Raw genomic sequence first — 24997 nt, 5'->3', positions numbered from 1 at the left:
AAATCCATTCATTTTCTTAGGTCGTATGTGGATTTCAGCATGTTTCTTCTAATTCCCGCCGCACCTAACGGAGGCGTTTGAATAGTTCTGTAACACATCGCGATATTACATAGCTCCTCCCTCTTCGTCATATGACTATATACATTTTTCTTTTACAATTTTTCCATAAACTTATTGCAAAAAATACTGGAATTCGCCATCCATTGCCATCTAATTTCCCAGTAAATGTATATATTTTTATTTTGATCCTATTAATATATATAATATTTATTATTATCTCCTCTGTTTCTCAGTATCACTTTAATAAAGCTTCCATTTGTATGACGCTCTTCATATCCTGGTTGTGATACATCTTCCTAAAACAGAAAATCAGCGCGCAATTTGTGAATAGACCGTTTATTTTCCTGCATAAACTACAACAACAAAAGAAACACACGATTCAACCGGTTGAAAAAATATATGAAACGACAAACACCAGGAATACACACAGGCACTCCTCAAAACAAACTACAAGTCCCATGGTTCCCCGCGGCATCGCTGTTATTTGGCTTCATGTCTTGTAGACGTGGGCAGCAGGGAGGGACTCGAACAAACAAACCTCCAGAGCACCAACATATATAAATATATATCTCCTGACATGCGGAGGGGATCTGAAGGATAACTCCTCTCACCAGACCCCCAACATGTGGCTGAAGCCGGAGGAGATCCTGCTGAAGAACGCCTTTAAACTCTGGGTCACTGAGAATGACAATGATTATTTCGTGCTGCAGAGGAGACGGGGCTACGGGGAAGGGGCAGGCGGGCTGACAGGTAACATCACCGTAGTTTGAGTAATAACGGTCTGGTGTCGGTGATTAAAGGCTTATTTCAGGCATCACGGTGATTAACATTGCATCTCAGACGCAGTAACTGCTCCATGGAAACCTCTAGGTATTGTAGAAACTAACGGCAAGGGTAGAGGAGAGTAAAATGCGTATGGCAACAGGTATATATAATATATATATATATATATATATATATATATATAAATATATATCACAATGCATAGCTCCTATGGTTCACTAGTTGCTTATTGTGTTGTGTGAGTACCAGCTCTCCTGTCTGCTGCGTCTCCTGTGTCTCCTCTCGCTTTTTCCACGTCTGCTTAGTTGATGGTTTGTGTGCATGAGGATGTTTACTTAACCCGCAAGTCTGAGCAGTCAGATTTAACCATGATATATTCAATCTTTTTAAATTTCAACCACACTTCCCCTTTACTGAACTCTCGATCAACAAACACAGCTGTGCTTCCACATCTGGCTCCCAAAACGTGTATATTATCGCCACTCAATGGTTCATGGAGCTATGTCTACACACATTGCATTAACACATGATTACATAGAGGAAATCTTCCTCTATGGAGGTGACAGCTTGAAGGAGGTTGTTCTGTAACTAAACTAGACATCTTCGTCGTCAACATCACCATCACCCTCACTTCAGTTTTCTCGCGTTAATGGGTGTTAATGAGAGGGGTTTAGACTGACAAACAATCACGCTCACTAATGATAGTGTGGACTAAATACCAGCTGACACTGAGCAAGCAGGCTGAAGCTCTCTCTCTCTCTCTCTCTCTCTCTCTCTCTCTCTCTCTCTCTCTCTCTCTCTCTCTCTCTCTCTCTCACATGTCGTATATCTGCTCTGGTGAAGTGGTAAACACCCGTCTTCTTCACTGTTGTACGACCTCAGTGGTAAAGACGACAGTTAAAGCGCAGTGGTCGACTGGGATGTTGAGTAGGCCTGTGAAACATACTTAGGCTGAGCTGAAGCCGCGTTTCAGAGAGAAACAGGCCTCAGCCTCGACCTTGTTAATAATTCATGGAGGACATATTACAGATAAGTCCTGGGGCCCTCTCGTTGTCAGTAGTGAGCAGGAGCAGGGATTGCGGTTAGATTCGTGGCAGTATTCGTTATGCTAAGCGGATGTAAGGTTGATCTCTGCGTGTTGTCGAGGCTTCCACTTGGGTGGTCAAACTCTGCCAGTCAGATCATTGGTTGAGAGTAAGTGTTGTTCCAGGTCTGTTGGTGGGAACCCTGGACACAGTCATGGACTCCACATCCAAGGTGGCTCCGTTCCGCATCTTACACCACACCCCTGACTCCCAGATCTACTGGTCCATCGCATGCGGTACGTGTCCCAGCAGCAGCTAATGGGCCCCGATCGGACCACCAGGTGGGATGTGGAGGCACCACAGGTCGGTGCGTCCACCCCAGATGCATGATGGGATAGATCAGCGCTACTGGTTGCTGGTAGAGTGTACTGGGTCGGCTGGTAGGCTGATCATCACACATCTGGGTGGACACTCGTACTTGTGATGCCACTAATGGGTCGATTTGTAAGGGCTTGTAATGAACATCAACATTAACATCACAGCTAGGGGGAGAGCCAAAAGGGCCTCTTAAAATATGTTATTATAATATTCTTAATGCCTTGATTTGATCTACGATGTCAAAGTCTTCCCACTAACACCTTGTGTTTGGGTTCAGTTTATATAGAGATATTACACGATTATATAGAGTTCAGTTTATATAGTGATACCTGATGACATAGAGTTCAGTTTATGAGGTGATAGAACATGAATACATCGAGTTGAATTTATAAAGTGATATAATATGATGACATAGAGCACTTTATAAGGGTTGCTGCATCATTTTATAGCGTTAAGTTCATATAGTGTTGATACATAGTTATATAGTTAGGTAAAATAGGGTTGATACATGATTATAGAGTTTTTATAGTGTTAGTAGTTATAGAGTTGGTTTGTATAGTGTAGAGTGTAACCAGTGAATGCTGAGTTTGTGTAACGTCCCCTGGGTCAGGCGCCACCAAGGAGGAGATCTCGAAGCACTGGGATTGGCTGCAGCAGAACATCATGAGGACTTTGGCTGTGTTCGACTCCAGCGATGACATCACCAGCTTCGTCCAGGGAAAGATCAGGGTATGCAGTGCCCTACATGTTGCTGGTGTACCCCTGTTGTTGCACAGTGTCATGTTATCACAGGTTCACGGTCCTGGTTCAAACACACCCAGCAGATGGCTCATGTGGAGCTCTGACTGGCTGCGTCCAACTCAGCCGAGCGATGCACGTGTTTGAATCTGAAACAACACTCATCCACTTCAAATGCGTCCCACACAACAAGTCTGTGAAGAGATGCTTGTTGGATTGCTTTTGACTTTTAGAAGACCTTCTCCTCTTCCCTAAAGCATCATTCATCATCACAACTCAATCCGTCTCAGTCTCTCTCTCTCTCTGTCTCTCTCTCTGTCTGGCTCACTGTCTCTTTCTCTGTTGCTCTCTGTCTCATTTGTCTCTCACTGTCTTGACTCTCTGTCATCTCGCTCTGTCTCTCTCTGTGAGAAAGGCAGAGAGTGAGAAGCAGAGTGAGAGGCAGAGCAGAGAGTGAGAGGCAGAGAGTGTGAGAGGCAGAGAGTGTGAGAGGCAGAGTGAGAGGCAGAGTGAGAGGCAGAGTGAGAGGCAGAGTGAGAGGCAGAGAGTGAGTGAGGCAGAGAGTGAGTGAGGCAGAGAGTGAGTGAGGCAGAGAGTGTGAGAGGCAGAGAGTGTGAGAGGCAGAGAGTGAGAGAGGCAGAGAGTGTGGGGCACAGAGTGAGAGGCTGAGTGAGAGAGAGAGGCAGAGTGACGGAGAGGCCGAGTGACAGAGAGGCCGAGTGACAGAGAAGCTGAGTGAGAGAGAGGCCGAGTGAGAGAGAGGCTGAGTGAGAGAGAGAGGCCGAGTGACAGAGAGGCCGAGTGTGAAAGCATGTGATTGGCCCCAGGTCCAGTGCCTCATCACCCCGGCTGTGCGCGTCCCCCCAGGGTCTGATCGCCGAGGAAGGCAAGAGCTCCATGGTGCAGGAGGAAGACCCAGAGAGGTTCAGAGAGGCCCTGCTCAGGTTCCACAAGTGGTTCGAGCTGCCGGCCAAGGAGAAGCTGGTCACCTACTACTCCTGCAGCTACTGGAGGGGCCGGGTGCCCTGCCAGGGCTGGCTCTACCTCAGCACCAACTTCCTCTGCTTCTACTCCTTCCTGCTGGGCGCCGAAGGTAACGCCTACCTGCTCTCACAGATGATGGAGGACTAGTCATCGTGTTCCAGTACTGTAGCCTACATCTTCTCTCACAGATGATGGAGGACAAGTGTTTCAGTACTGTAGTCTGCACCTTCTCTCACAGATGATGGAGGACTAGTCATCGTGTTCCAGTACTGTAGCCTGCACCTTCTCTCACAGATGATGGAGGACTAGTCATCGTGTTTCAGTACTGTAGTCTGCAGTGTCAGAATGTTCCTCATGAAGTTCAGTACCATTAGGGTTCCTCCTCCCTGGTGTGAGGGTGTCCGTTGAAGACACACAGCTTTTCATAGATAGACTTATAATGACACAGATGGGTAGATAGATGGATAGATAGATAGACAGATGTATTGATAGACAGATGGGTGATGATGTCTCCTCCCTGGTGTTGTGGGCTCCAGTGAAGCTGGTGATCTCCTGGGATGAGATCTGGCGCCTGGAGAAGACGTCGAACGTGATCCTGACAGAGAGCATCCACGTGCAGGCGCACGGCGAGAACCACTACTTCTCCATGTTCCTGCACCTCCACGAGACCTTCCTGCTCATGGAGCAGCTGGCCGACTACTCCGTCAAGAGGCTCTTCGACAAGGAGTCGTTCAACCGCGAGCCCAGCCTCTGCGACCCCCTGCAGATCACTAAGAGGTGGGCGGCACTGCAGCTGGACTCAGGGTCCGGTTTCCACAAGGAGAACACACTGAACTAATGCTCTGTTTAGTTAGATGAGGAGTACATGGTTTCATCGCCTTTGATACGAGAAACAAGATCACACCGGAAAATGTAAACACAGATTGGTTTAGATATTCTTTTTTAGATACAAAAACAAACAACTTGCAAACTCACTTGATTAAGTAGATCCACAGACGGACTCCGATTCAGCAACCCTGTCTAGACTCAGACCACCTAGAGGTATCTGTCTAGACTCAGACCACCTAGATGCAGCTGGGGGGTCCAGCGGTAGCCCTGTCTAGACTCGTTTGGATCACAGTCCGTCACCCCGAGCTAACCAGTGTGGTGTGATGCGCTCATCTGGGGTGTTGGCTGGACGGCTTATACAAACCACAATGCACTGGAGGAGGATTGATTCTAATTAATTTCAGTTAAAGTCTTTGTGATACAGGAATTTGTACGCTTTTGATTATGAGTTAACGTCTGTTGGGCTTTACAGAAGATGAGCATGAGGTTACAGGATGTTATAGATTGGTAAGTAGGTCTTCTCTGGTCCCAGGTGGGTCGGCAGTGTTTGTGTTACGCATCATTATGCTGCTCAGAACGCCCGGAGCAACACAGCACCCAGAGTGAAAGTTTCCTTGTTTTCCCAAACAGAGTCCAGCGAGGTGCATATTCCCAGTGGTGAGCTCTGGGCATTCTCCGCCACACGCGGAAATAGCACTTGTTCCAGTTACTCTGCTCAGGAACACTATTCTTAGTTATGCTGTGTGAGATGTACATTGTCCTGCACTCCTAAAGGTTTTAAAGTCAGGCTGGGCATTATTACTCACCTCCGCTCGCCGTGTAATAATGTAGGTCACCTCCGCTCACGTTATTATAATGAAGAGAAGAGAAAATATTAGTCACCTACCCTCACAGTGTTATTCTGCAGAGGAGGTTCTCTGAGTCCACAGTATTATAAAGTAATCTTATAGCCTTTGTGTTAATATAGTATTACACCCTTTGCCCTGACATTATTAGAATCTGAAGAAGACGCTGATCAGTGGCCACGGTATTATATAGTAGAGAATATAACAACCACGTAGATGGCACCTGCTCTCACTGTCGAATGTCACCACCGCCCACATAGAATCGTTCATCCGTCACCTACCCTTGCAGTATTTGAATGTAGAGGACATCACCTCCACTCACATCATAGTGTAGAATCATTCATCCGTCACCTACCCTCACACTAAGAGGTCATCCCCATCACTGAGTCTGGGGCTGACCTTTGAGTCTTAACTCTGGGTCTGGCGCTGACCTCTGGGTCTGGCGCTGACCTCTGACCTTGGAGGCTGACCTCTGACCTCGGAGGCTGACCTCTGCATCTCCCCTCTCCTCCAGAGGTCTGGAGACCCACGCCAGGAGCGAGCAGTTCCGGATGTTCTTCCGTCTTCCCCGGGAGGAGAACCTCCTGGAGGTCCACGAGAGCTTCCTGTGGGTGCCCTTCAGCCACTTCAACACCCTGGGGAAGATCTGCCTGTCGGAGAGCTACCTCTGCTTCGCCAGCCAGGACGGCACCCAGTGCCACGTCATCATCCCCATCCGCGAGGTGAGGGGACGCCCTGGGGACTCTGGGCTGAGAGGGCGTCCGGTCAGAGGGGGTTCTGGGAGCTGACGTACCACGCGTATGATGACAGTGATGTCATCAAAGCAGTGGAAAGTGGTTTGAGGTTTATTAAAACCAACGTTAACCTTTGAGACGGTCAATGTTCACATTATAACTCTGCTACTAAAAGTTGTTTTACTATAATTTTTACCTTTTATTTAAACAGGTGAGTCGTAAAGGTATAGTAACGTCTATTTAATTAATCTGTAGTTAATATTTGATACTTTATTTAAGGACGTTTCAGGAGGTCAGTGTGACGGGGGTGATGTTGGTCAGCGTGACAGGGCTGATGTCGGTTCCAGGCGGTCAGTGTAATGGGGCTGATGTCTGTTCCAGGCGGTCAGTGTAACGGGGATGATGTCGGTTCCAGGCGGTCAGTGTAACGGGGGGTGATGTCGGTTCCAGGCGGTCAGTGTAACGGGGGTGATGTCTGTTCCAGGCGGTCAGTGTAACGGGGCTGATGTCTGTTCCAGGCGGTCAGTGTAACGGGGGTGATGTCTGTTCCAGGCGGTCAGTGTAACGGGGCTGATGTCTGTTCCAGGCGGTCAGTGTAACAGGGGTGATGTCTGTTCCAGGCGGTCAGTGTAACGGGGGTGATGTTTGTTCCAGGCGGTCAGTGTAACGGGGCTGATGTCTGTTCCAGGCGGTCAGTGTAACGGGGGTGATGTCTGTTCCAGGCGGTCAGTGTAACGGGGGTGATGTCTGTTCCAGGCGGTCAGTGTAACGGGGGTGATGTCTGTTCCAGGCAGTCAGTGTAAGGGGGGTGATGTCTGTTCCAGGCGGTCAGTGTAACGGGGCTGATGTCTGTTCCAGGTGGTCAGCGTGGAGAAGCCCGACTCCGGCAGCCGGTCGCTGACGGTGTGCGTGCGGGGGAAGAGGGCGCTCCGCTTCTCGGAGGTGCGGCACTACGAGCGCCTGGCCGGGACCATCCGGAGCCGCTGTGGCATCGCCAGCAGTCCGCAGCACTCGGCCTCCACCGAGGTACGCTCCATCGCAGCGGTCCGCTCCGCTTCTTCCAGTTCACTGAGTTCTGTGGCTCCGCTCCGCTCAGGGATCCTCAGTGTTAGGAGTCGGTTAGTGACACTTTATGAGAGAGAGAGAGAGAGAGAGAGAGCGAGAGAGAGAGAGAGAGAGAGGGGGAGAGAGCGAGAGAGAGAGAGCGCTCTTGAGTGTCCAACTGCCTTCACATGTAACGGTCCAGAACGTGATCGTAAACAATCCGATCTACATTTCTATACATTTAAATGTATATACATGTACATTAGGTATAAAGCAGACACTTTGGTCCAAAGCAAAGCATACAGTCAACATTGGAGTAGCTACACAATGTTTGACAGGGCTGCAGTACCAAGTTAAACAAATAATTGGACAGATCGCAAAGTAAACGTAGGAACAGGAATGGTACGTGTCTGGAAGTGGTAGTAGAGGTTAAGCAAACAGAAAGGTTAAACCCATCAGTAGGTTCAGGGCGTGTGTGTCTCACACCCCTCCCCTCCCCAGACCATCAAGGGGGAGTGCCAGACGCTGATCAACCACTTCGAGGACAACCCCGACGACGTGACCCTGATGGTGGGCCAGAGGGACAGCAGCAAGGCCGTGAGCACGGAGGCCCTCATGACCGTCTTCCACCCCCAGGACGTGGAGAACCTGGACCCCAAGATGGTGAGCATGGACAGACTAGACCTGGGACTCATGACCCCCGCCAGGGCTTCCCTGCTCCGGGGGCAACCTCATGAATGCGGGGGTGTTGAGGAGGTTCACATGTCTCTACGTTTGTTCATCATCTCTACGTTATAAAGATGACCGTTTTGGGAGACTTTTTTGCGGACAGTGCTTAGAATCACTGACGGATGCATTTTTTTCATTTTTAATTTATCCTTGATTGAGCCAGGAAGATCCCGCTGAGATTCAAGGTCTCTTCTTCAGGGAGTCCTGCTGAAGACACAGCACAAATAGTTACACAAAAAAATAAATCTTTGTAATCTATGTAAAAAAGGATTTCACATGATGGAACACATGCAATACATAAATAGTACAACTAAAAAACTACATGAAAGCTACGCGAATGAAAATAAGTTGGGAAATGCAAGCACCAGTGTAAAGACTTGTGTAAAGACTGTCTTCTCTGTTCCCTGATATAGACAGAAGTTAATCTCTGTTCTCCTTCTACAAGAGAAGTGAATCCGTCTTCAAGGGAGGTTCATTCGTCGATGTTCTATACTTTGTGCGTTCTTCTGCAGCTGAAGGAGAAGATGAAGGAGCAGTCGTGGAACATCCACTTCACAGAGTACGGCCGAGGAACCAGCATGTTCTTCACCAAGAAGACCCGGGACCTGATCGTCCGCGGCGTTCCCGAGGCGCTCCGAGGAGAGCTGTGGATGTTGTTCTCAGGTGATCCTCCTCCACCTCCTCCACCTATTACTCCTCCTCTCCACCTCCTCAACCTTTTACACCTGTTAATTATCCTCTCCACCTCCTCCACGTCCTCAACCTCCTCCACCTCCTCCACCTATTACTCCTCCTCCACCTCCTCCAACTTCTCCTCCCCCTCTTTCTCCTCCTCCATGTCCTCCACCTCCTCCTTCCCCTCTTACTCCTCCACCTCCACCTCTTACTCCTCCTCCACCTCCTCCACCCTCTCCTCCTCCTCTTACTCCATCTACTGCTTCTCCTGAACTTCTCCATGTTGGAACCTCTGATCCTCAGGCAGGAGTCATCGTTGGTGAACAAAGCAGTACGAGATTCCAAATCATTCAGATCTCAAGTCTTCTCTTAACCCGGCGCTGTAGAAAAATATTCACACTGAAAAGAAGAAAGAGTAACCGATTTTATGAGTCATGCAGTGGCTTTATTAGATTCTTTAGACTGACCTAAAGTGTAAGAAATAGTGGTTTAATATTTGAATGATGAAATGAGAAGGAGGCGCTGGGCCCTGACTGATCGGGTGGTGGTTGTGTGGTTGTGTGGGTCCGTAGGGGCGGTGAACGACATGGCCACCCACCCCGGCTACTACACGGAGCTGGTGGAGCACTCCCTGGGGACCTCCACCCTGGCCACGGACGAGATCGAGAGGGACCTCCACCGCTCGCTGCCCGAGCACCCCGCCTTCCAGAGCGACACGGGCATCTCCGCCCTGCGCAGGGTGCTCACCGCCTACGCCTCCAGGAACCCCAAGATCGGCTACTGCCAGGTGAGCTCTATGTGGGCGTGTCTCTACTGCCAGGTGAGCTCTATGTGGGCGTGTCTCTAATGCCAGGTGAGCCCAGGTGAGCTCTGATGTGTCTCTAACGCCAGGTGAGAGCTGGTGTGTCTCTACTGCCAGGTGAGCTCTATGTGGGCGTGTCTCTACTGCCAGGTGAGCTCTATGTGGGCGTGTCTCTACTGCCAGGTGAGCTCTATGTGGGCGTGTCTCTACTGCCAGGTGAGCTCTATGTGGGCGTGTCTCTAACGCCAGGTGAGCCCAGGTGAGCTCTGATGTGTCTCTAAAGCCAGGTGAGAGCTTGTGTGTCTCTACTGCCAGGTGAGCTCTATGTGGGCGTGTCTCTACTGCCAGGTGAGCTCTATGTGGGCGTGTCTCTACTGCCAGGTGAGCTCTATGTGGGCGTGTCTCTACTGCCAGGTGAGCTCTATGTGGGCGTGTCTCTACTGCCAGGTGAGCTCTATGTGGGCGTGTCTCTACTGCCAGGTGAGCTCTATGTGGGCGTGTCTCTACTGCCAGGTGAGCTCTATGTGGGCGTGTCTCTACTGCCAGGTGAGCTCTATGTGGGCGTGTCTCTACTGCCAGGTGAGAGCTGGGGCCCGGAACACGTGGCCCCATATGTGGGCGTGAGAGATGTGGGCGTGTCTCTAACGCCAGGTGAGCCCAGGTGAGCTCTGGTGTGTCTCTAATGCCAGGTGAGAGCTGGTGTGTCTCTAACGCCAGGTGAGCTCTATGTGGGCGTGTCTCTACTGCCAGGTGAGCTCTATGTGGGCGTGTCTGTAACGCCAGGTGAGCCCAGGTGAGAGCTGATGTGTCTCTAACGCCAGGTGAGAGCTGGTGTGTCTCTACTGCCAGGTGAGCTCTATGTGGGTGTGTCTCTAACGCCAGGTGAGCTCTGGGGGCTGGAAAATGTTTGGAGAATAGTCCGAAGCAACGTTATTCAAGATAGAGCAGGAATGGAATCCAACCAGTGCGGCTTGTTTCGCTAGTTTCTCTAGTTTCTATGATTAAATTTGTTAATTGTAAGAAAGATGTGATACACTCAAAGAAAGGCTCCAAAAAAAGTAGCCAGCCTAGTTTTTCTTTAGTTTAACCTAAGTGTTAAGTCATCATCCTCATCATCATCCTCATCATTGTCATCGATGAGTGTTGTTCATTTGACTATTTCTGAAATCCTACACATTTTGTGTCTGTCTGTCTGTGTGTGTGTGTGTGTGTGTCTGCGCGTGCGTCTGTGTGCGTGCCTGTTCCTGGGTGTGTGTGTGTGTGTGTGTGTGTGCGTGCGCGCTGTCTTCAGGCGATGAACATCCTGACGTCGGTGCTGCTGCTCTACGCTAAGGAGGAGGAAGCCTTCTGGCTGCTGGTGGCCGTCTGTGAGCGGATGCTCCCCGACTACTTCAACCGCAGGATCATCGGTGAGGCGCAGAGAATATAACAACTACACAGATGTCTCTCTCTCTCGATGACAGCAAAGAGAGTCGAGACCACAGTAGAGACTACAGTAAAACCTGAAGCACAAAACAAATAGAATCACATCGTTGCAAATCGAGCGAGCATGTGAATGTACCCAACGTGTGCCTCTGTTCTGTGCATAGAACACAGAACCCTCTATGTTCTGTGCATTCACACTCTGGCCGTACTTGGCGTGTCTGGTTCTCTGAGGTCCTGTGTGTGCTGGAGGGTCTAGAGCTCATCTATACATCCCCCCCCGCCCCCCAGGAGCCCTGGTGGACCAGGCGGTCTTTGAGGAGCTGATCCGGGACCACCTGCCCCAGCTGGTGGAGCACATGGCGGACCTGAGCTTCTTCTCGTCGGTGTCGCTGTCCTGGTTCCTCACGCTGTTCGTCAGCGTGCTGCCCATCGAGAGCGCCGTCAACGTGGTAGACTGCTTCTTCTACGACGGCGTGAAGGCCATCCTGCAGCTGGGCCTGGCCGTGTTGGGCGCCAACATGGAGGCCCTCATCAGCTGCCACGACGACGCCGAGGCGGTCACCATCCTCAACAAGTGGGTGTCCGATGGAGCGAGGGCTTTAGTGGGCTGGGTTAGGTGGGGCTTGGTTAGGTGGGGCTGGGTTAGGTGGGTCCGTGATGCCTGGTCTGGGTGGGTCTGGGTTGGTCTTGATTTGGTGGGTCTGGTTTGGTCTGGTTTGGTCTGGATGGGTCTGAGTTGGTCTGCGTTGGTCTGGATGGGTCTGGGTGGGTCTGGGTTGGTCTGGGTGGGTCTGGGTTGGTCTGGGTGGGTCTGGGTTGGTCTGGGTGGGTCTGGTTTGGTCTGGGTGGGTCTGGGTTGGTCTGGGTTGGTCTGGGTGGGTCTGGGTTGGTCTGGGTGGGTCTGGTTTGGTCTGGGTGGGTCTGGGTGGGTCTGGGTTGGTCTGGTTTGGTCTGGGTGGGTCTGGGTGGGTCTGGGTTGGTCTGGTTTGGTCTGGTTTGGTCTGGGTGGGTCTGGGTTGGTCTGGTTTGGTCTGGGTGGGTCTGGGCAATGAGCGTATGGACTCGGGACTAGGGGAGCATATTGGGTCTTATATGCATGTCTGATCTGTTTTGATTTGATTAGTATCGGTTATATTATTCAATATTAGTTTATAAGGGGAATCCCGTACTGATTAATTAAATATCCAGAGGGAAAGCTAACCTCAGTTTATTGATGCGTTAATGAGGGAAGTCAAACTGTTCATGTTCCTCATAATCCGAACCCTGCTGAACTAGTTTTTATGAAACGTTGTAATTGGATGTTCTGATGTTTGTTGTTTTTTCAGATTCTTCGACAGCGTGACCAATAAGGACAGCCCCCTGCCACCCACGGTGCAGCAGGCGTCGCTTAGCAACAGCGACCGGTCCTCCCACGCCACCGTGGACATCAGCGAGTTGATCCGGGAATCCTACGAGGTACAGGAGCGGATTCTCCCTCACTGTAGGAGGGTCACTGTAGGACACTCGCTGGAGAAGATACTCATTGTAGGAAGGTCACCTTAGGACTATAGGACTCACTGGAGAAGCCTCTCACTGTAGGATGGTCACTGTAGGACACTCGCTGGAGAAGATGCTCACTGTAGGACACTCACTGTAGGACTATAGGACTCACCGGAGAAGATACTCACTGTCTGTAGGACACTCACTGTAGGACACTAACTGTAGGAAGGTCACTGGAGAATATACTCACTGTAGGACACTCAAACCTACACCTCACTGCATGTTCCTCACTGGAGTCTCTCACAGTAGCTCTTCCTCCCTGTATCTTCTCACTGTAGCTAGTTGCTGGAGGCTACAGGCTACTCCCTGTAGCCCCTCACTGTAGCTAGAGGCTGGAGGCTACTTAGTGAAACTCTTTCCTGTAGTTTTCCACTACACTCTTCACTTTAGCTCCAGTGTAGCTCATTCGTGTGTCCTCGCTGACCCAGACTCTCCCCCCCTCTCTCTCTCTCCTCAGAAGTACGGCAGCATCCGCTCGGAGGACGTGGAGAGCTCCAGGAAGAGGAACAAGCTGTTTGTGATCCAGACCCTGGAGGACACCACCAAGCAGAACGTGGTGGGCGGACCCTTTGGTTTGATAGGATGTGACGTGAGGCGCCCAGGGGCTCGCTCGGTTAACCCTGGCCTTGTTTCCTTTCCTATCTCCTCACTCCTAGCTCCGGGTCGTGTCACAAGAAGTCAAATTCAGCGCCTCACAGTTGGAAGACCTGTACTACCTGTTTAAGGTGAGGACACCGCAGTCATCCTCACATATGAATACCGGGGGGGGAGTCTGGTGGTTAGGCGGTTGACTTCCAGACAAAAGGTTGTTGGTTCGAACCCCATGGTCCACAGCCGAACTTGTAGGCGTCCTAGAGCAAGATGCCCCCTGACCCCTACCTGGTCCTCGATGACCTGTTCCTGAATCCACTGCAAATCAAAGCATCTGCTCACATGAACAGGAAGTAAATACGAATGTCCTGATTTTCCTGTCTGGGATCAGAACAGTGGATCTTATCTTGCCTTGAATTGCAACTAACCATGGCATCCTGTCGGCCGTCAGTGGTTACCGTGTTGTGAGCCTGTGTTGGTGTCTGGCCTCAGAGGCAGCATTTCCTCAGCTGCTACTGGATGATCGACAGCCCGGCGCTGACGCACCACGACCCCAGCCAGCCCTACCTGGACCAGTACCAGCTGGGCTTCCAGCAGTTCAGCCTCCTGTTCTCCCTGCTGGAGCCCTGGGCGGTCTGCTCCGCCAGCCACAGCCTCTCGCTGTGGGTCTGCCGGCTCATCGACCACAACCAGGACGGCCTCGTCAACTTCAAGGAGTTCTGCTCCGCCCTGGGTGAGACACGTGGCCTCTTTGTTCCTCTCTTTCTCTCTGGTGAGATGCATGGGTCATATCTCTAACTGGTCTCTCTGATGTTCCGGTGTCTTAACTGGACCCGGCCTCTCTGGTGTCTAAACTGGACCTGATCGCTCTGTCTCTGATGTTCTGGTCTCTCTGGTGTCTGAACTATACCCGGTCTAGTCTCTGATGTTGTCGTCTCTCTGGTGTCTAAACTATACCCGGTCTAGTCTCTGATGTTGTCGTCTCTCTGGTGTCTAAACTATACCTGGTGTCTCTGTCTCTGATGTTCTGGTCTCTCTGGTGTCTAAACTATACCTGGTGTCTCTGTCTCTGATGTTCTGGTCTCTTTGGTGTCTAAACTATACCTGGTGTCTCTGTCTCTGATGTTCTGGTCTCTCTGGTGTCTAAACTATACCTGGTGTCTCTGTCTCTGATGTTCTGGTCTCTAAATTAGACCCGGTCTAGTCTCTGATTTTCTGGTCTCTCTGGTGCTCCACAGACATCCTCTACCACGGGTCCTTCACCGACAAGCTGAAGTTCCTCTTCAAGCTGCATCTGCCTCCAGGTACGTCCTGTGAATACTTCATGAACTCAACAAGTCAGAAGCCTTGTTGAGTTGAGATGTTTGGGATGCGATGGCTTATCCTGTTCCTCGTCTTTGATTCTGAAACTGTCGTTCTTTATTGGAGTTGGCAGCTGTTGGGTTAGATTAGTCACCCGGATAAATCTATAAATAACAAGCCTGGCAGAGATTAAACATGGAAATCTGCTTAAAGTAATGGATATCTTAATTATTTAAGGGCTCGGTCGTCAGCGGCGGTGTCAACATGTTGACAGAACACGGGAATACGTGATTTGAGTTGGTAACAAGCAGCTGTGGGCTCTCAGCTCCTTAACAGCGCTGATAATCGGACTTTCTCTCCCAGTCTAAATATAACCCGGTGTGAACCGCATGGCCGGGCAGGGAAGAGTGTCCTTCAGTCAGGGGCTAGTGTGCTACTGTGTCTGGGATGTGTGTCAGTGTGTGTGTATTTGTGTCAGTTTGTATGCCTGTGTGTTGGTTTGTGTGAATGTGTGTTGGTTTGTGTGAATGTGTGTTGGTTTGCTTGTGTGTGTGTTGATCTGTGTATATGGGTGTTTGTGTGTGTGCGTGTGTGTGTGCGCGCGTGCGTGCGTGCGTGCGTGTTCAGTGTATGCTCCACAGAGCTTGCCTGAGGAGACAAATGGGAATCATGCACGTGCTGGGTAGGATATGCACACACTCTCACACAAAGGGGAGTATGTGCCTTTGTGAGCGTGTGTACATGCCTTTGTGTGTGTGTGTGTGTGTGTGTGTGTGTGTGTGTGTGTGTGTGCACGTTCCTGCGTGCGTTTGGAGGTGAGTGGAGCAGTTGGGATCCCTGGTGTCTAGGTGGGAGCGATGACGTCTCTGCAGACCTTCTATTCAAACCAGAGCAGCGAGTGCCCAGGGCGGGGCCGTGATGGTGTAGGGGTCAGGGTGTCAGAGCGCCAGACAGAAGCGCCTGATCCCCGCCGTCCGCAGCCCTGCTGTAGACACCTAGAGCGAGAACGAATGAACGAATGAACCCCCTGTAAGATGATATCAAACACCTGCTAGGGACCACGCAATGAACAATGAGTACTGGGTAGTAAAAGAGCACAGTATATCTAAAGAGCCACATAGGGGGGTAAACGCACTGAGGACATAGACATCAACATGGGAACAAATGTGTGCCGTATGTATGTTCTATGAGGTCCACGTCTATGACACCGGGCCCGTGACCATGCACCATTCACTAGAGGCTGGTGCTATAGACATAAACCTTATAGAACATACATATTGTACCTAGAGCAGCAGTGAAGTGTTCTAGACGTGAACCTCATAGAACATACAGCACTGTGTGGTAGCAGCAGCTGTGGTAGTAGCTGGTGTCAGTGGACGGCCTCCCTGCCTTCTGCTCCAGGGACAGGCTGGCTCTGATAGGAGACACTGGGGTAGGGGGGGGGGGGGGTTTATGGTCCTGTTAGCTTGCCGCCGCCGCGCGCTAAATCCAACGCGGACTCTGAGCACGGACGTGGCATTTATGGCTGACGTGCTGTCATGGTCTTATCGCCATGGCAACACGGGGGGCCAAGGCATGCCGGTGGAAACACGAGCAGGAACACCCCGGGAACGCACACAGGGATTCTAACGCCAGTACGTATGGAAGGATCGCAGGTAGCTGGTTTATATTGAGCTGTGTGGACCAAATAGTTTAGAGGGGACATAATATACCGGCAGGTTTGAGTGTGATTACAAGCCATTTCGAAAATCTGCCTCTTCTGACATCACAAGTGGCCGTGTCCATCTGGATGTATGATGGATAGATCAGCAACGTTTGCTACAGTCCACTGGGTAGGCTGGTGGGCTGATCTATCCAGCACACACGCACACCTGGTGGTATAATATGTCAACCTTTTAATAGTATGACGTCATCAGTTTGAACACTAACGGAACATGTTTGTCTGTGAATATGCCTGATGTACTTTGTATAGTTAGCAGTAGTTTGGTTTTAGTAGTTTAGTCATTTAGCGACCGCCTCGTCCTCCCAGTGTCCCCGGCTAGAGGGGGGACGCTCACCCTTTCATAAACCTCACCCCTTCTCCCGGTTACACATGTGTCTGGTCGCTCCCATCCCACGGCTGTCCTCTCTCGGGTCCTCACTGCGCTTCCTCTTCTTCTCCACTGTGCTGCTGTGTTTCTGACGCCCCGCCGCGACCTTCGACCTCGTAGCGTTCACGGGCGCCCCCGCCCTCTCGGGGGAGCGGAGGGTCTCTGCGTCCCAGGACCCCCCCCACCTCGCTAGACTCACCGGTCAGCCTCTTCCTGTCTGCCCTCTCTCTGCTGTCTTTCACTTTCACTTTCACTTTCTTGCTCGCCTTATGTTGCAACAATAGCAGACTAACAACCATTTATTGGTCTTTTTATTATTATTTATTTTTAGTGGTGATCGTTTTTTTCATACATTTTATTAATTAGCTTTGTAGTTTGTGAATAGGCTTTTTGTACAATTAAATTATCGTCTCATTAGCGGTTTATTGTTTTTACAATTTTTACTGGTTTTAATCATTTTTCTGACATTTTTATGAACTGCCTTTTATTGGAATGTTGTTTTTCATAAGTTCGATGAGTTATCTTTTATGGTGTTGATTACTTTTCGTCCATTTTTATGGATTGATAATTGATTAACTTTTTTATGGTGAATAACCGCAGAACCTTTCTTTAGCTCAGTAGTTCTACCCCGCCTGCTCATACATTGCTTACAAGCTGCATGTGTGCTATGTATATATGTGTGTACTTCTGTGTGTACATATGCTGTATATCTGTGTGTACATGTATCTCACACAGCGTTTGAGCTCCCAGAAGATGGTGTGATCAGAAAGAGTCCTGAAAGAGGTAAAGTTGCCCCTCCTCCTCTCCTCGTGTGCTCAGACTAGCGGCAGGTAGAAGTCTGACCCCAGCTCTGCGTCCGGGCTGACTGTTCCCCTCTCTGCTTGTGTTGGCAGGGAGAGGGAAGGTGGACCTGCAGGCCTACCTAAAACAGTGGCAGGACGAGATCCTGAAGAAAGAGGAGACCATCAAAGACCTACCCAGAATCAACCAGGTACACTTATTCTCTTGATGGCTTCCTGACAGTACAGAGGCAGGTCATTAAGGAGCAGGTAGGTGTTAGACAGTAGAGAGACAGGTCATTAAGGAGCAGGTAGGGGTTAGACAGTACAGAGACAGGTCATTAAGGAGCAGGTAGGGGTTAGACAGTACAGAGGCAGGTCATTAAGGAGCAGGTAGGGGTTAGACAGTACAGAGACAGGTCATTAAGGAGCAGGTAGGGGTTAGACAGTACAGAGACAGGTCATTAAGGAGCAGGTAGGGGTTGGACAGTACAGAGACAGGTCATTAAGGAACAGGGAGGGGTTAGACAGTACAGAGACAGGCCATTAAGGAGCAGGTAGGGGTTAGACATTATCGTATCTACATATAAATATAACTGTTATATTGATATGTTATGATAGTGTGAATAGTGTGACTCCATAGTTGAACCAGTCTAGTACTGGTATCGGTCTATAGCTGATAGAACCAGTCCCGTACTGGTATTGGTCATATAGTTGATAGAACCAGTCCAGTACTGGTATCGGTCTATAGCTGATAGAACCAGTCCGGTACTGGTATTGGTCATATAGCTGATAGAACCAGTCCGGTACTTGTTTCGCTCTATAGCTGATAGAACCAGTCCGGTACTGGTCTCGGTCTATAGCTGATAGAACCAGTCCGGTACTGGTCTCGATCTGTAGCTGATAGAACCCGTCCCGTACTGGTCTCGGTCTGTAGCTGATAGAACCAGTCCGGTACTGGTCTCGGTCTATAGCTGATAGAACCAGTCCGGTACTGGTCTCGGTCTATAGCTGATAGAACCAGTCCGGTACTTGTTTCGCTCTATAGCTGATAGAACCAGTCCGGTACTGGTATTGGTCATATAGCTGATAGAACCAGTCCGGTACTGGTCTCGGTCTGTAGCTGATAGAACCAGTCCGGTACTGGTCTCGGTCTATAGCTGATAGAACCAGTCCGGTACTGGTCTCGGTCTGTAGCTGATAGAACCAGTCCGGTACTGGTCTCGGTCTGTAGCTGATAGAACCAGTCCGGTACTGGTCTCGGTCTATAGCTGATAGAACCAGTCCGGTACTGGTCTCGGTCTGTAGCTTATAGAACCCGTCCCGTACTGGTCTCGGTCTGTAGCTGATAGAACCAGTCCGGTACTGGTCTCGGTCTGTAGCTGATAGAACCAGTCCGGTACTGGTCTCGGTCTGTAGCTGATAGAACCAGTCCGGTACTGGTCTCGGTCTGTAGCTGATAGAACCCGTCCGGTGCTGGTGTGGGTCATACTGGTCATCGTCTCCCCAGGCCCAGTTCATCCAGCTCTCTAAGACCATGTACAACCTGTTCCACGGCGACCCGGAGGAGGAGGAGCTGTACCGCGCCGTGGCTCGCGTCACCAGCCTGCTCCTCCGCATGGAGGAGGTGGGGAGGAGGCTGCAGGAGCCCGCCAGCCCCAAGAAGACCCCCCCGGCTCCCCCCGCGGACGGGGAGGAGCAGAAGGAGGAGCAGGCCTCCTCCTCCCCCACCTCCTCCTCCGCCGCCTCCTCCTCGCCCGACTCCTCCCCCCCCGCCTCCGCGGTGCAGAAGGACTCCCCCGTCTCCTCCCCCCCCGCCTCCGCGGTGCAGAAGGACTCCCCCGGGGAGGTGGACTGGTCCTTCTCCTTCGAGCAGATCCTGGCCTCGCTCCTCAACGAGCCCAAGGTGGTGCTGTTCTTCGAGCGGCCGGTGGACGCCGACGCCCGGCTGGGGCAGGCCCGAGCCGAGCAGCTCAGACCCAGGGCCAAGTGAGGGGCCCCGTGGGGGGGGGGGGGGGGGGGCGTCTGGTCGGTCTGCAGCCCCCACACGACCCGGTCTCTCCAGGGACGGTCGACGAGATGCAGCCCTCCATCCCCCTTGAGGACCACGGGGGGCTGTGGAGAGGGTGTGTTTCACCCTTCCCCCCCCCCCCCGGTCGGTACACTCTCTAACTCAAACCAGCAGCCCGGGTCCTGAAGCCTGACCGAGCTCTTTGTGGTCCGCGGGTTCGAGTTCTCCCTGAGAACACCGGCCGCGTCGCCGCTGACCACTCGCCCCGGGAGGGAACCGCGTTCTCTCCGTTCCCCTTGTTGCTACGGTGACCGAGTCCGAAAAACACAGCGAACCGATGGACACGGTGAGTCACGCCGACTCCAGATTGTCCCGTGAGTCATCGCGGTGAGTTGTCACGTTCCCCGGAACCAAGGAACGTCAGTGATCTGTTAATACTGACCTTTACAGAAACAGGATCTAAAGAGAGGAGATAATTAGTGAACAATTCCAGCCCACCTTTAAAAAAAAATCTATTTTCGATTTGTTGATTCATTTCTGACTAACACCTGCCATCGTGTGATATGTAGACAAGGTTTGGAAACGGGATCTGGGGTACATAGTCTGAATACGTAGATCAGGTTTGACACAGGATCTGGTGTACATAGTCTGAATACGTAGATCATGTTTGGAGACAGGATCTGGTTTATATAGTCTGAATACGTAGATCAGGTTTTTCACAGGATCTGGTGTACATAGTCTGAATACGTAGATCAGGTTTGGAGATGGGTGCTCTACAGTCTGATGTAACTCCACCGGCCATATTAGATGTTCAGTGTTGTCAATGAGTTACGATGTGAGGCTTGAGCAATAACCCGTGGAGCAGGAAAGGCTATACTAATGGCACAAAAGTTATGGCACAAAACTGCCATCTCATGTCCAAGACAGGTAATGGTAGTTTGAGAAAGAAGTTGTAGTTAAGAAATCACTTGTTTCTCCATGGTAACCTTGTGTAAGTAGAGTGATTAGCCAATCAAAAATCGACCCCTTCAGTGACTTCACAAGTGGGAGTGTTCCATCAAGATGCATGATGGGGAAGATCATGCGGTTGGTCATGAACCGTGGTGGAATTTCCTACTTGTGATGTCACCAGGGGTAGGTTTGGGGGTAAAAAGGGGCATCCATCTCTTGGATTATGCATCGTATGTTTTCTCATTGAAGCTCCGAAGGGAATGCATGGCTGAACCACGTACTGTTGAAGCGCTTTACGTTCTCGTTAGGTTCCTGTGTTGAAGAGTGTTTCCTTTGATATCTGTTGTCGAGACTTGAGCTGGGATCTTTGTATTTCTATGGCATGAGTTTGTGGCTTGCCTTCCGAAACACTTGCACTTTTGTTTCAGTATGTCGCAGCGTACGTTCAGTGTCTGTTTTGCTCACGTCTCAGGGTGAAATGTAATTGGTCGGATTTGGATTATTGGGCTGGCTGTGTTTTTCTTTCATTTCAAATTAAAAGCCCCCCCTGTAGCGTCCTTACAGGGCTTTGATCCATGCTGAGTGCTGACCGCAGAAGACACGATGAGCCCGGTTACCATTGGTTAACCAGACACTCTTCACTTATTCAGTCTTCTGCGTCGGCGTTCACATTTCCAGTTTTATACGTGTTCTATGAATTCCCGGATTTTGTTGTCAAAAGTGTAATGTGTTGCAGAGTTGTACATTAGGAGCTTGGAGTCATATCGCCGTGGAAACTTTGGATCCCAAACATTCCGAATCACTTTCAGAGATTTATGCAAAGAAATGTAATAGTATAGAAATGTCGAAAAGACAGGAACATAGAGGGATTTTAGGAGAAATAGGGATCTTCATCTAACTCATTAAAGCACACCACTCATAGCATGTAGGACCATGTGGATGGAATATACATATTTATATATAGAAATATCTATATTAATATATGTATTATATGTTCTTACAATGTGAACAGTAATGATTCTGTTGTCGGTCGACTGAAAACCTGCCTTGGGTAAAAGATGTATATGTGTATCTATAAATAAATATATATAATAAGGATATGAAAGACATGTAATTGGTGGTTCTGATCTTCAGGGGGAGGGGGGGTTTGAATCAGCAGCTCCACTCTGAGCTCTGGTCCTAAGCGTCCATCAACCACTGTGCATCCCTCACTACTCATGGTGTCACCTAGAGTCAATGGGACACACACACACACACACACACACACACACACACACACACACACACACACACACACACACACACACACACACACACACACACACACACACACACACACACACACACACACACACCACTCTTTACCCCCCGCTTCGACTTCTTTGTCACCGTAGTTGCTTGGTCGCTCTGGGGCGGTTTCCATGGAGACCAGCGCTGGGGTCCACCTCTAGAAGGGGCGGTTCATCCGCCGTGGGGATGAACCTGACCCGGGTTAGTGTGGACCCCCACCCCAACCCCGACCCGGGGGGTGGTGCGGCCGGCTACAAACGGAGATCTCTCCAGGACCTGCCACGCCCGGCGCGGGTCGAGTGTCTCGGGGGGACATCACTCAAGGTGTCACACCGGCTCTATTCCGGACGGCAGGGGTTTGGTGTCAGAGGGCGGGGGGGTTACGACCCCGGGGTCCGACCCATCACCTGCCCCGCGGGGGTCCGCCCGGTCCCACTCCGCCTCTCTGGGAATAGTTCTGCCCGGCGGTCAGGAAGGTCACGTGACTCATGCTGCCGTTTAAATATTTCATTCGGAGGTCGTGTTTCTGTACGGGCCTACTGGGAACCAGGCCTACTGGGAACCAGGCCTACTGGGACCAGGGCCTACTGGGACCAGGGCCTACTGGGACCAGGCCTACTGGGACCAGGGTCTACTGGGACCAGGGTCTACTGGGACCAGGGCCTACTGGGACCAGGGCCTACTGGGACCAGGGCCTACTGGGACCAGGGCCTACTGGGACCAGGGCCTACTGGGACCCAGGCCTACTGGGACCAGGGTCTACTGGGAACCAGGCCTACTGGGACCAGGGCCTACTGGGACCAGCGCCTGTAGGACCGATGGACGACACGGCTCTGATGTCACATTAATATTGATATCGGGATTTGGACTGATATTTCTCTCAATGTATGAGTTTAGATTAGTCTGTGAGATACAGCCGACCCTCGCACACACACACACACACACACACACATGCACACAAGCACACCCACAGGCACGCATGCACGCATACACGCAAGCATGGCCACACACACGCATGTACGCATACACTCGCGCACGGCCACACACAGGCAAGCACACATGCACACACGCATACACTGCCACACATGCATGCACTCATGCACACACACACACACACACGCACGCATTGCCACACATAGGCATGCATGCATGCACACACACACGCGGCCACACACATGCACGTTTCCATGCATACACACACACACACATCCAAACTGGTCCCAGTTTGGATGTTTTACCCAGCAGCTATATCGGTGCCAGCCCAAACTGGATGTGAAATTAATAGTTAAGAAGATTGAAATGGAATTCTTCCTCACATCTCCGGTGCTTGGTTTTCCACTTCTTTCTTTGGTTCATATTCACCTCGGAAACTCAGTTAGTTGCCATTCACTACTAGTCACTACTTTACACACTTTATACCGTAACCTACCTAAACCTAAGATAATATAATAGATGTCATACCTGAGTCCCTGGTTTACTTTGATATTCTCTGCTATTAGCTTGTCTTTGGTCTTTACATAAAACCACCACACACACACAAACACACACACACGAACACGCACACACATACACACATACGCACACACACATGCGTTTTGCCTGCTGGTTATTTATATACCAGATAACAGCCCTGGAGTCAGCGCAGCAGAAGTTTCATCACAGTTTGTCCTTTAAACACCGTGTACACACAAATGCGCAAAATGGGTAACAACGTGAAATCGAACCATAAATGTGACACTTAATGAAACAATACTCAATCACAACCGGATTAAGGGGGAAATAATTTACTTTAGTGTAAACAGTTTTCACAAGGGCGAGCCACACTTTGTCAACCACATTAAGGACATTAAAAGCCTCCTCCTCTGTTATCGTATCGGGAAACCATTCAGACGGAAGCACAGTCATGTTTCTATTTCAGTGCTGAACCGCGTGCTGGCTCAGTGGGTTCTGACTGCACACCCCAAAACACGAACAATGGTTACTCCTACTTTTCACAGTTTCAATTTTAATTCAAGTACTTGACGGCTTGTAAACACACGGCGTCTCCACCGATCAGCTGCGCCCCTTCACCACTTCACTGGCAGTAACAGGCTCCCCTACACCTTTACATCCTCCAACCCAAGTCTTGATGCCGTTCTCTGCTCCACCTTAAGGAACTCCACCCAAGTCTTGATGCCGCTCTCTGCCACAGCGCCAGCTCCTCCACCTCCACCTGGACACTGTCCTCTAGATCTCCACCTCCTCCACCCCGACGCCACTCTCCTCTAGATCTTCAGGTCGTCGCCGCGCGTCTTGGTGTTGCTGTGTTTGCTCGTCTGGCTGTTGCGTCGCTTGTTCTCCGCCGGTCTCTCGAAGGACCCGCCGCCGGTCTTGTTCTCGGCGTCGTCGCTCTCCGCCCGCCGCTCCACCGCCAGGTTGTCGCGGTTCTGCTTGGACACGGCCTTGCTGTTGTAGGGGTTGCTGTAGGCGGCGCCGGGCTCGGCCAGGCCGTAGCTGGAGTCGCTGTGGAACGCCTCCCCGCCGCTCCGCCCGCGCGGCGCGTGCGGCGTGTAGTAGTTGTAGTTGGGGACGAAGTGCATCACGGCCGGCGCCTCGCTGGGCATCCGGGTCAGCTCGGCCTTCTTCTGGCGCGAGCGGCGGAAGCGGAGGCCCTGGTGGCACTTGGTGAAGCCCAGGTGGTAGATCTCCACCAGGTTGAGCAGCAGCGACACGAAGGCCACCACCAGCATGAACAGGATGAAGATGGTCTTCTCGGTGGGCCGAGAGATGTAGCAGTTGACCATGTTGGGGCAGGGCCAGCGGTCGCAGGTGTACATGTCCTTCAGCTGGAAGCCGTACAGCAGGTACTGCGCCACGATGAAGCCCACCTCGAACAGCGTCTTGAAGATGATGTTGAAGACGTACGTCCGCAGCAGCACCCCGTGCAGACGCACCCGGCCCTGGCCGTCTTTCACCGGTGTCTTCTTGGCCTTGCCTCCTCCTCCTTCGGCCGCCAGCAGCTCCTGCTTCTCGCTGTGCAGCGCGGGCTCCTCCTCGCGGTCCTTCTCCTTCTGCTTCTCCTCCATGCGCACCAGGTGCAGGATGTGGCCCAGGTAGATGAGCGTGGGCGTGGACACGAAGATGATCTGCAGCACCCAGAAGCGGATGTGGGAGATTGGGAAGGTGCGGTCGTAGCAGACGTTCTCACAGCCGGGCTGCTTGGTGTCGCAGGTGAAGCCCGACGACTCGTCGCCCCACACCTTCTCGGCGGCCGCCCCCAAAACCAGGATGCGGAAGATGAAGAGCACGGTGAGCCACACCTTGCCCACCACGGTGGAGTGCGTCTGGGCGCTCTCCAGCAGCTTCCCCAGCAGGTTCCAGTCGGCCATGGCGGCGGTCTCCTCGGCGACAGGCC

The 24997-nt window shown here is 51.2% G+C and overlaps 2 protein-coding genes across 5 annotated transcripts; one reads left to right on the top strand and one right to left on the bottom strand.

Moving 5' to 3' along the window:
- The first annotated feature begins 596 nt into the window (after positions 1–596).
- On the top strand, positions 597–21384 carry tbc1d8b (TBC1 domain family member 8B). Of its 4 annotated transcripts, XM_079737926.1 has the most exons (20): positions 597–810; positions 2054–2164; positions 2857–2975; positions 3852–4077; positions 4505–4745; positions 6156–6363; positions 7234–7401; positions 7921–8082; positions 8661–8811; positions 9396–9610; positions 10917–11034; positions 11339–11624; positions 12376–12505; positions 13047–13145; positions 13246–13314; positions 13673–13913; positions 14419–14484; positions 17308–17355; positions 17466–17563; positions 18862–21384. In XM_079737926.1, the coding sequence occupies exons 1-20, from the start codon at positions 684–686 to the stop codon at positions 19342–19344; spliced, it is 3366 nt and encodes a 1121-aa protein (XP_079594052.1). In that variant the 5' UTR covers positions 597–683; the 3' UTR covers positions 19345–21384. The 4 variants fall into 4 exon arrangements, with proteins under 4 accessions (XP_079594052.1, XP_079594053.1, XP_079594054.1 ...); XM_079737927.1 differs by lacking the exon at positions 17308–17355; XM_079737928.1 differs by lacking the exon at positions 17308–17355 and having other exon boundaries at positions 13711–13913; positions 18862–19019.
- A 2483-nt stretch (positions 21385–23867) lies between these two features.
- Positions 23868–24971, bottom strand: LOC307076795 (gap junction alpha-3 protein-like; the record flags this gene model as incomplete). Its single annotated transcript, XM_079737940.1, has 1 exon — positions 23868–24971. One exon carries the CDS (start codon positions 24969–24971, stop codon positions 23868–23870), a length of 1104 nt encoding a protein of 367 aa, XP_079594066.1.
- Positions 24972–24997: the final 26 nt, after the last annotated feature.

Source organism: Pollachius pollachius (genome assembly GCF_949987615.1).
Source record: "Pollachius pollachius genome assembly, chromosome: 6".
Taxonomy (NCBI): Eukaryota; Metazoa; Chordata; class Actinopteri; order Gadiformes; family Gadidae; genus Pollachius; species Pollachius pollachius.
Note: the sequence above shows the minus strand (reverse complement) of the source record. Positions and strands in the feature narration are given on the sequence as shown.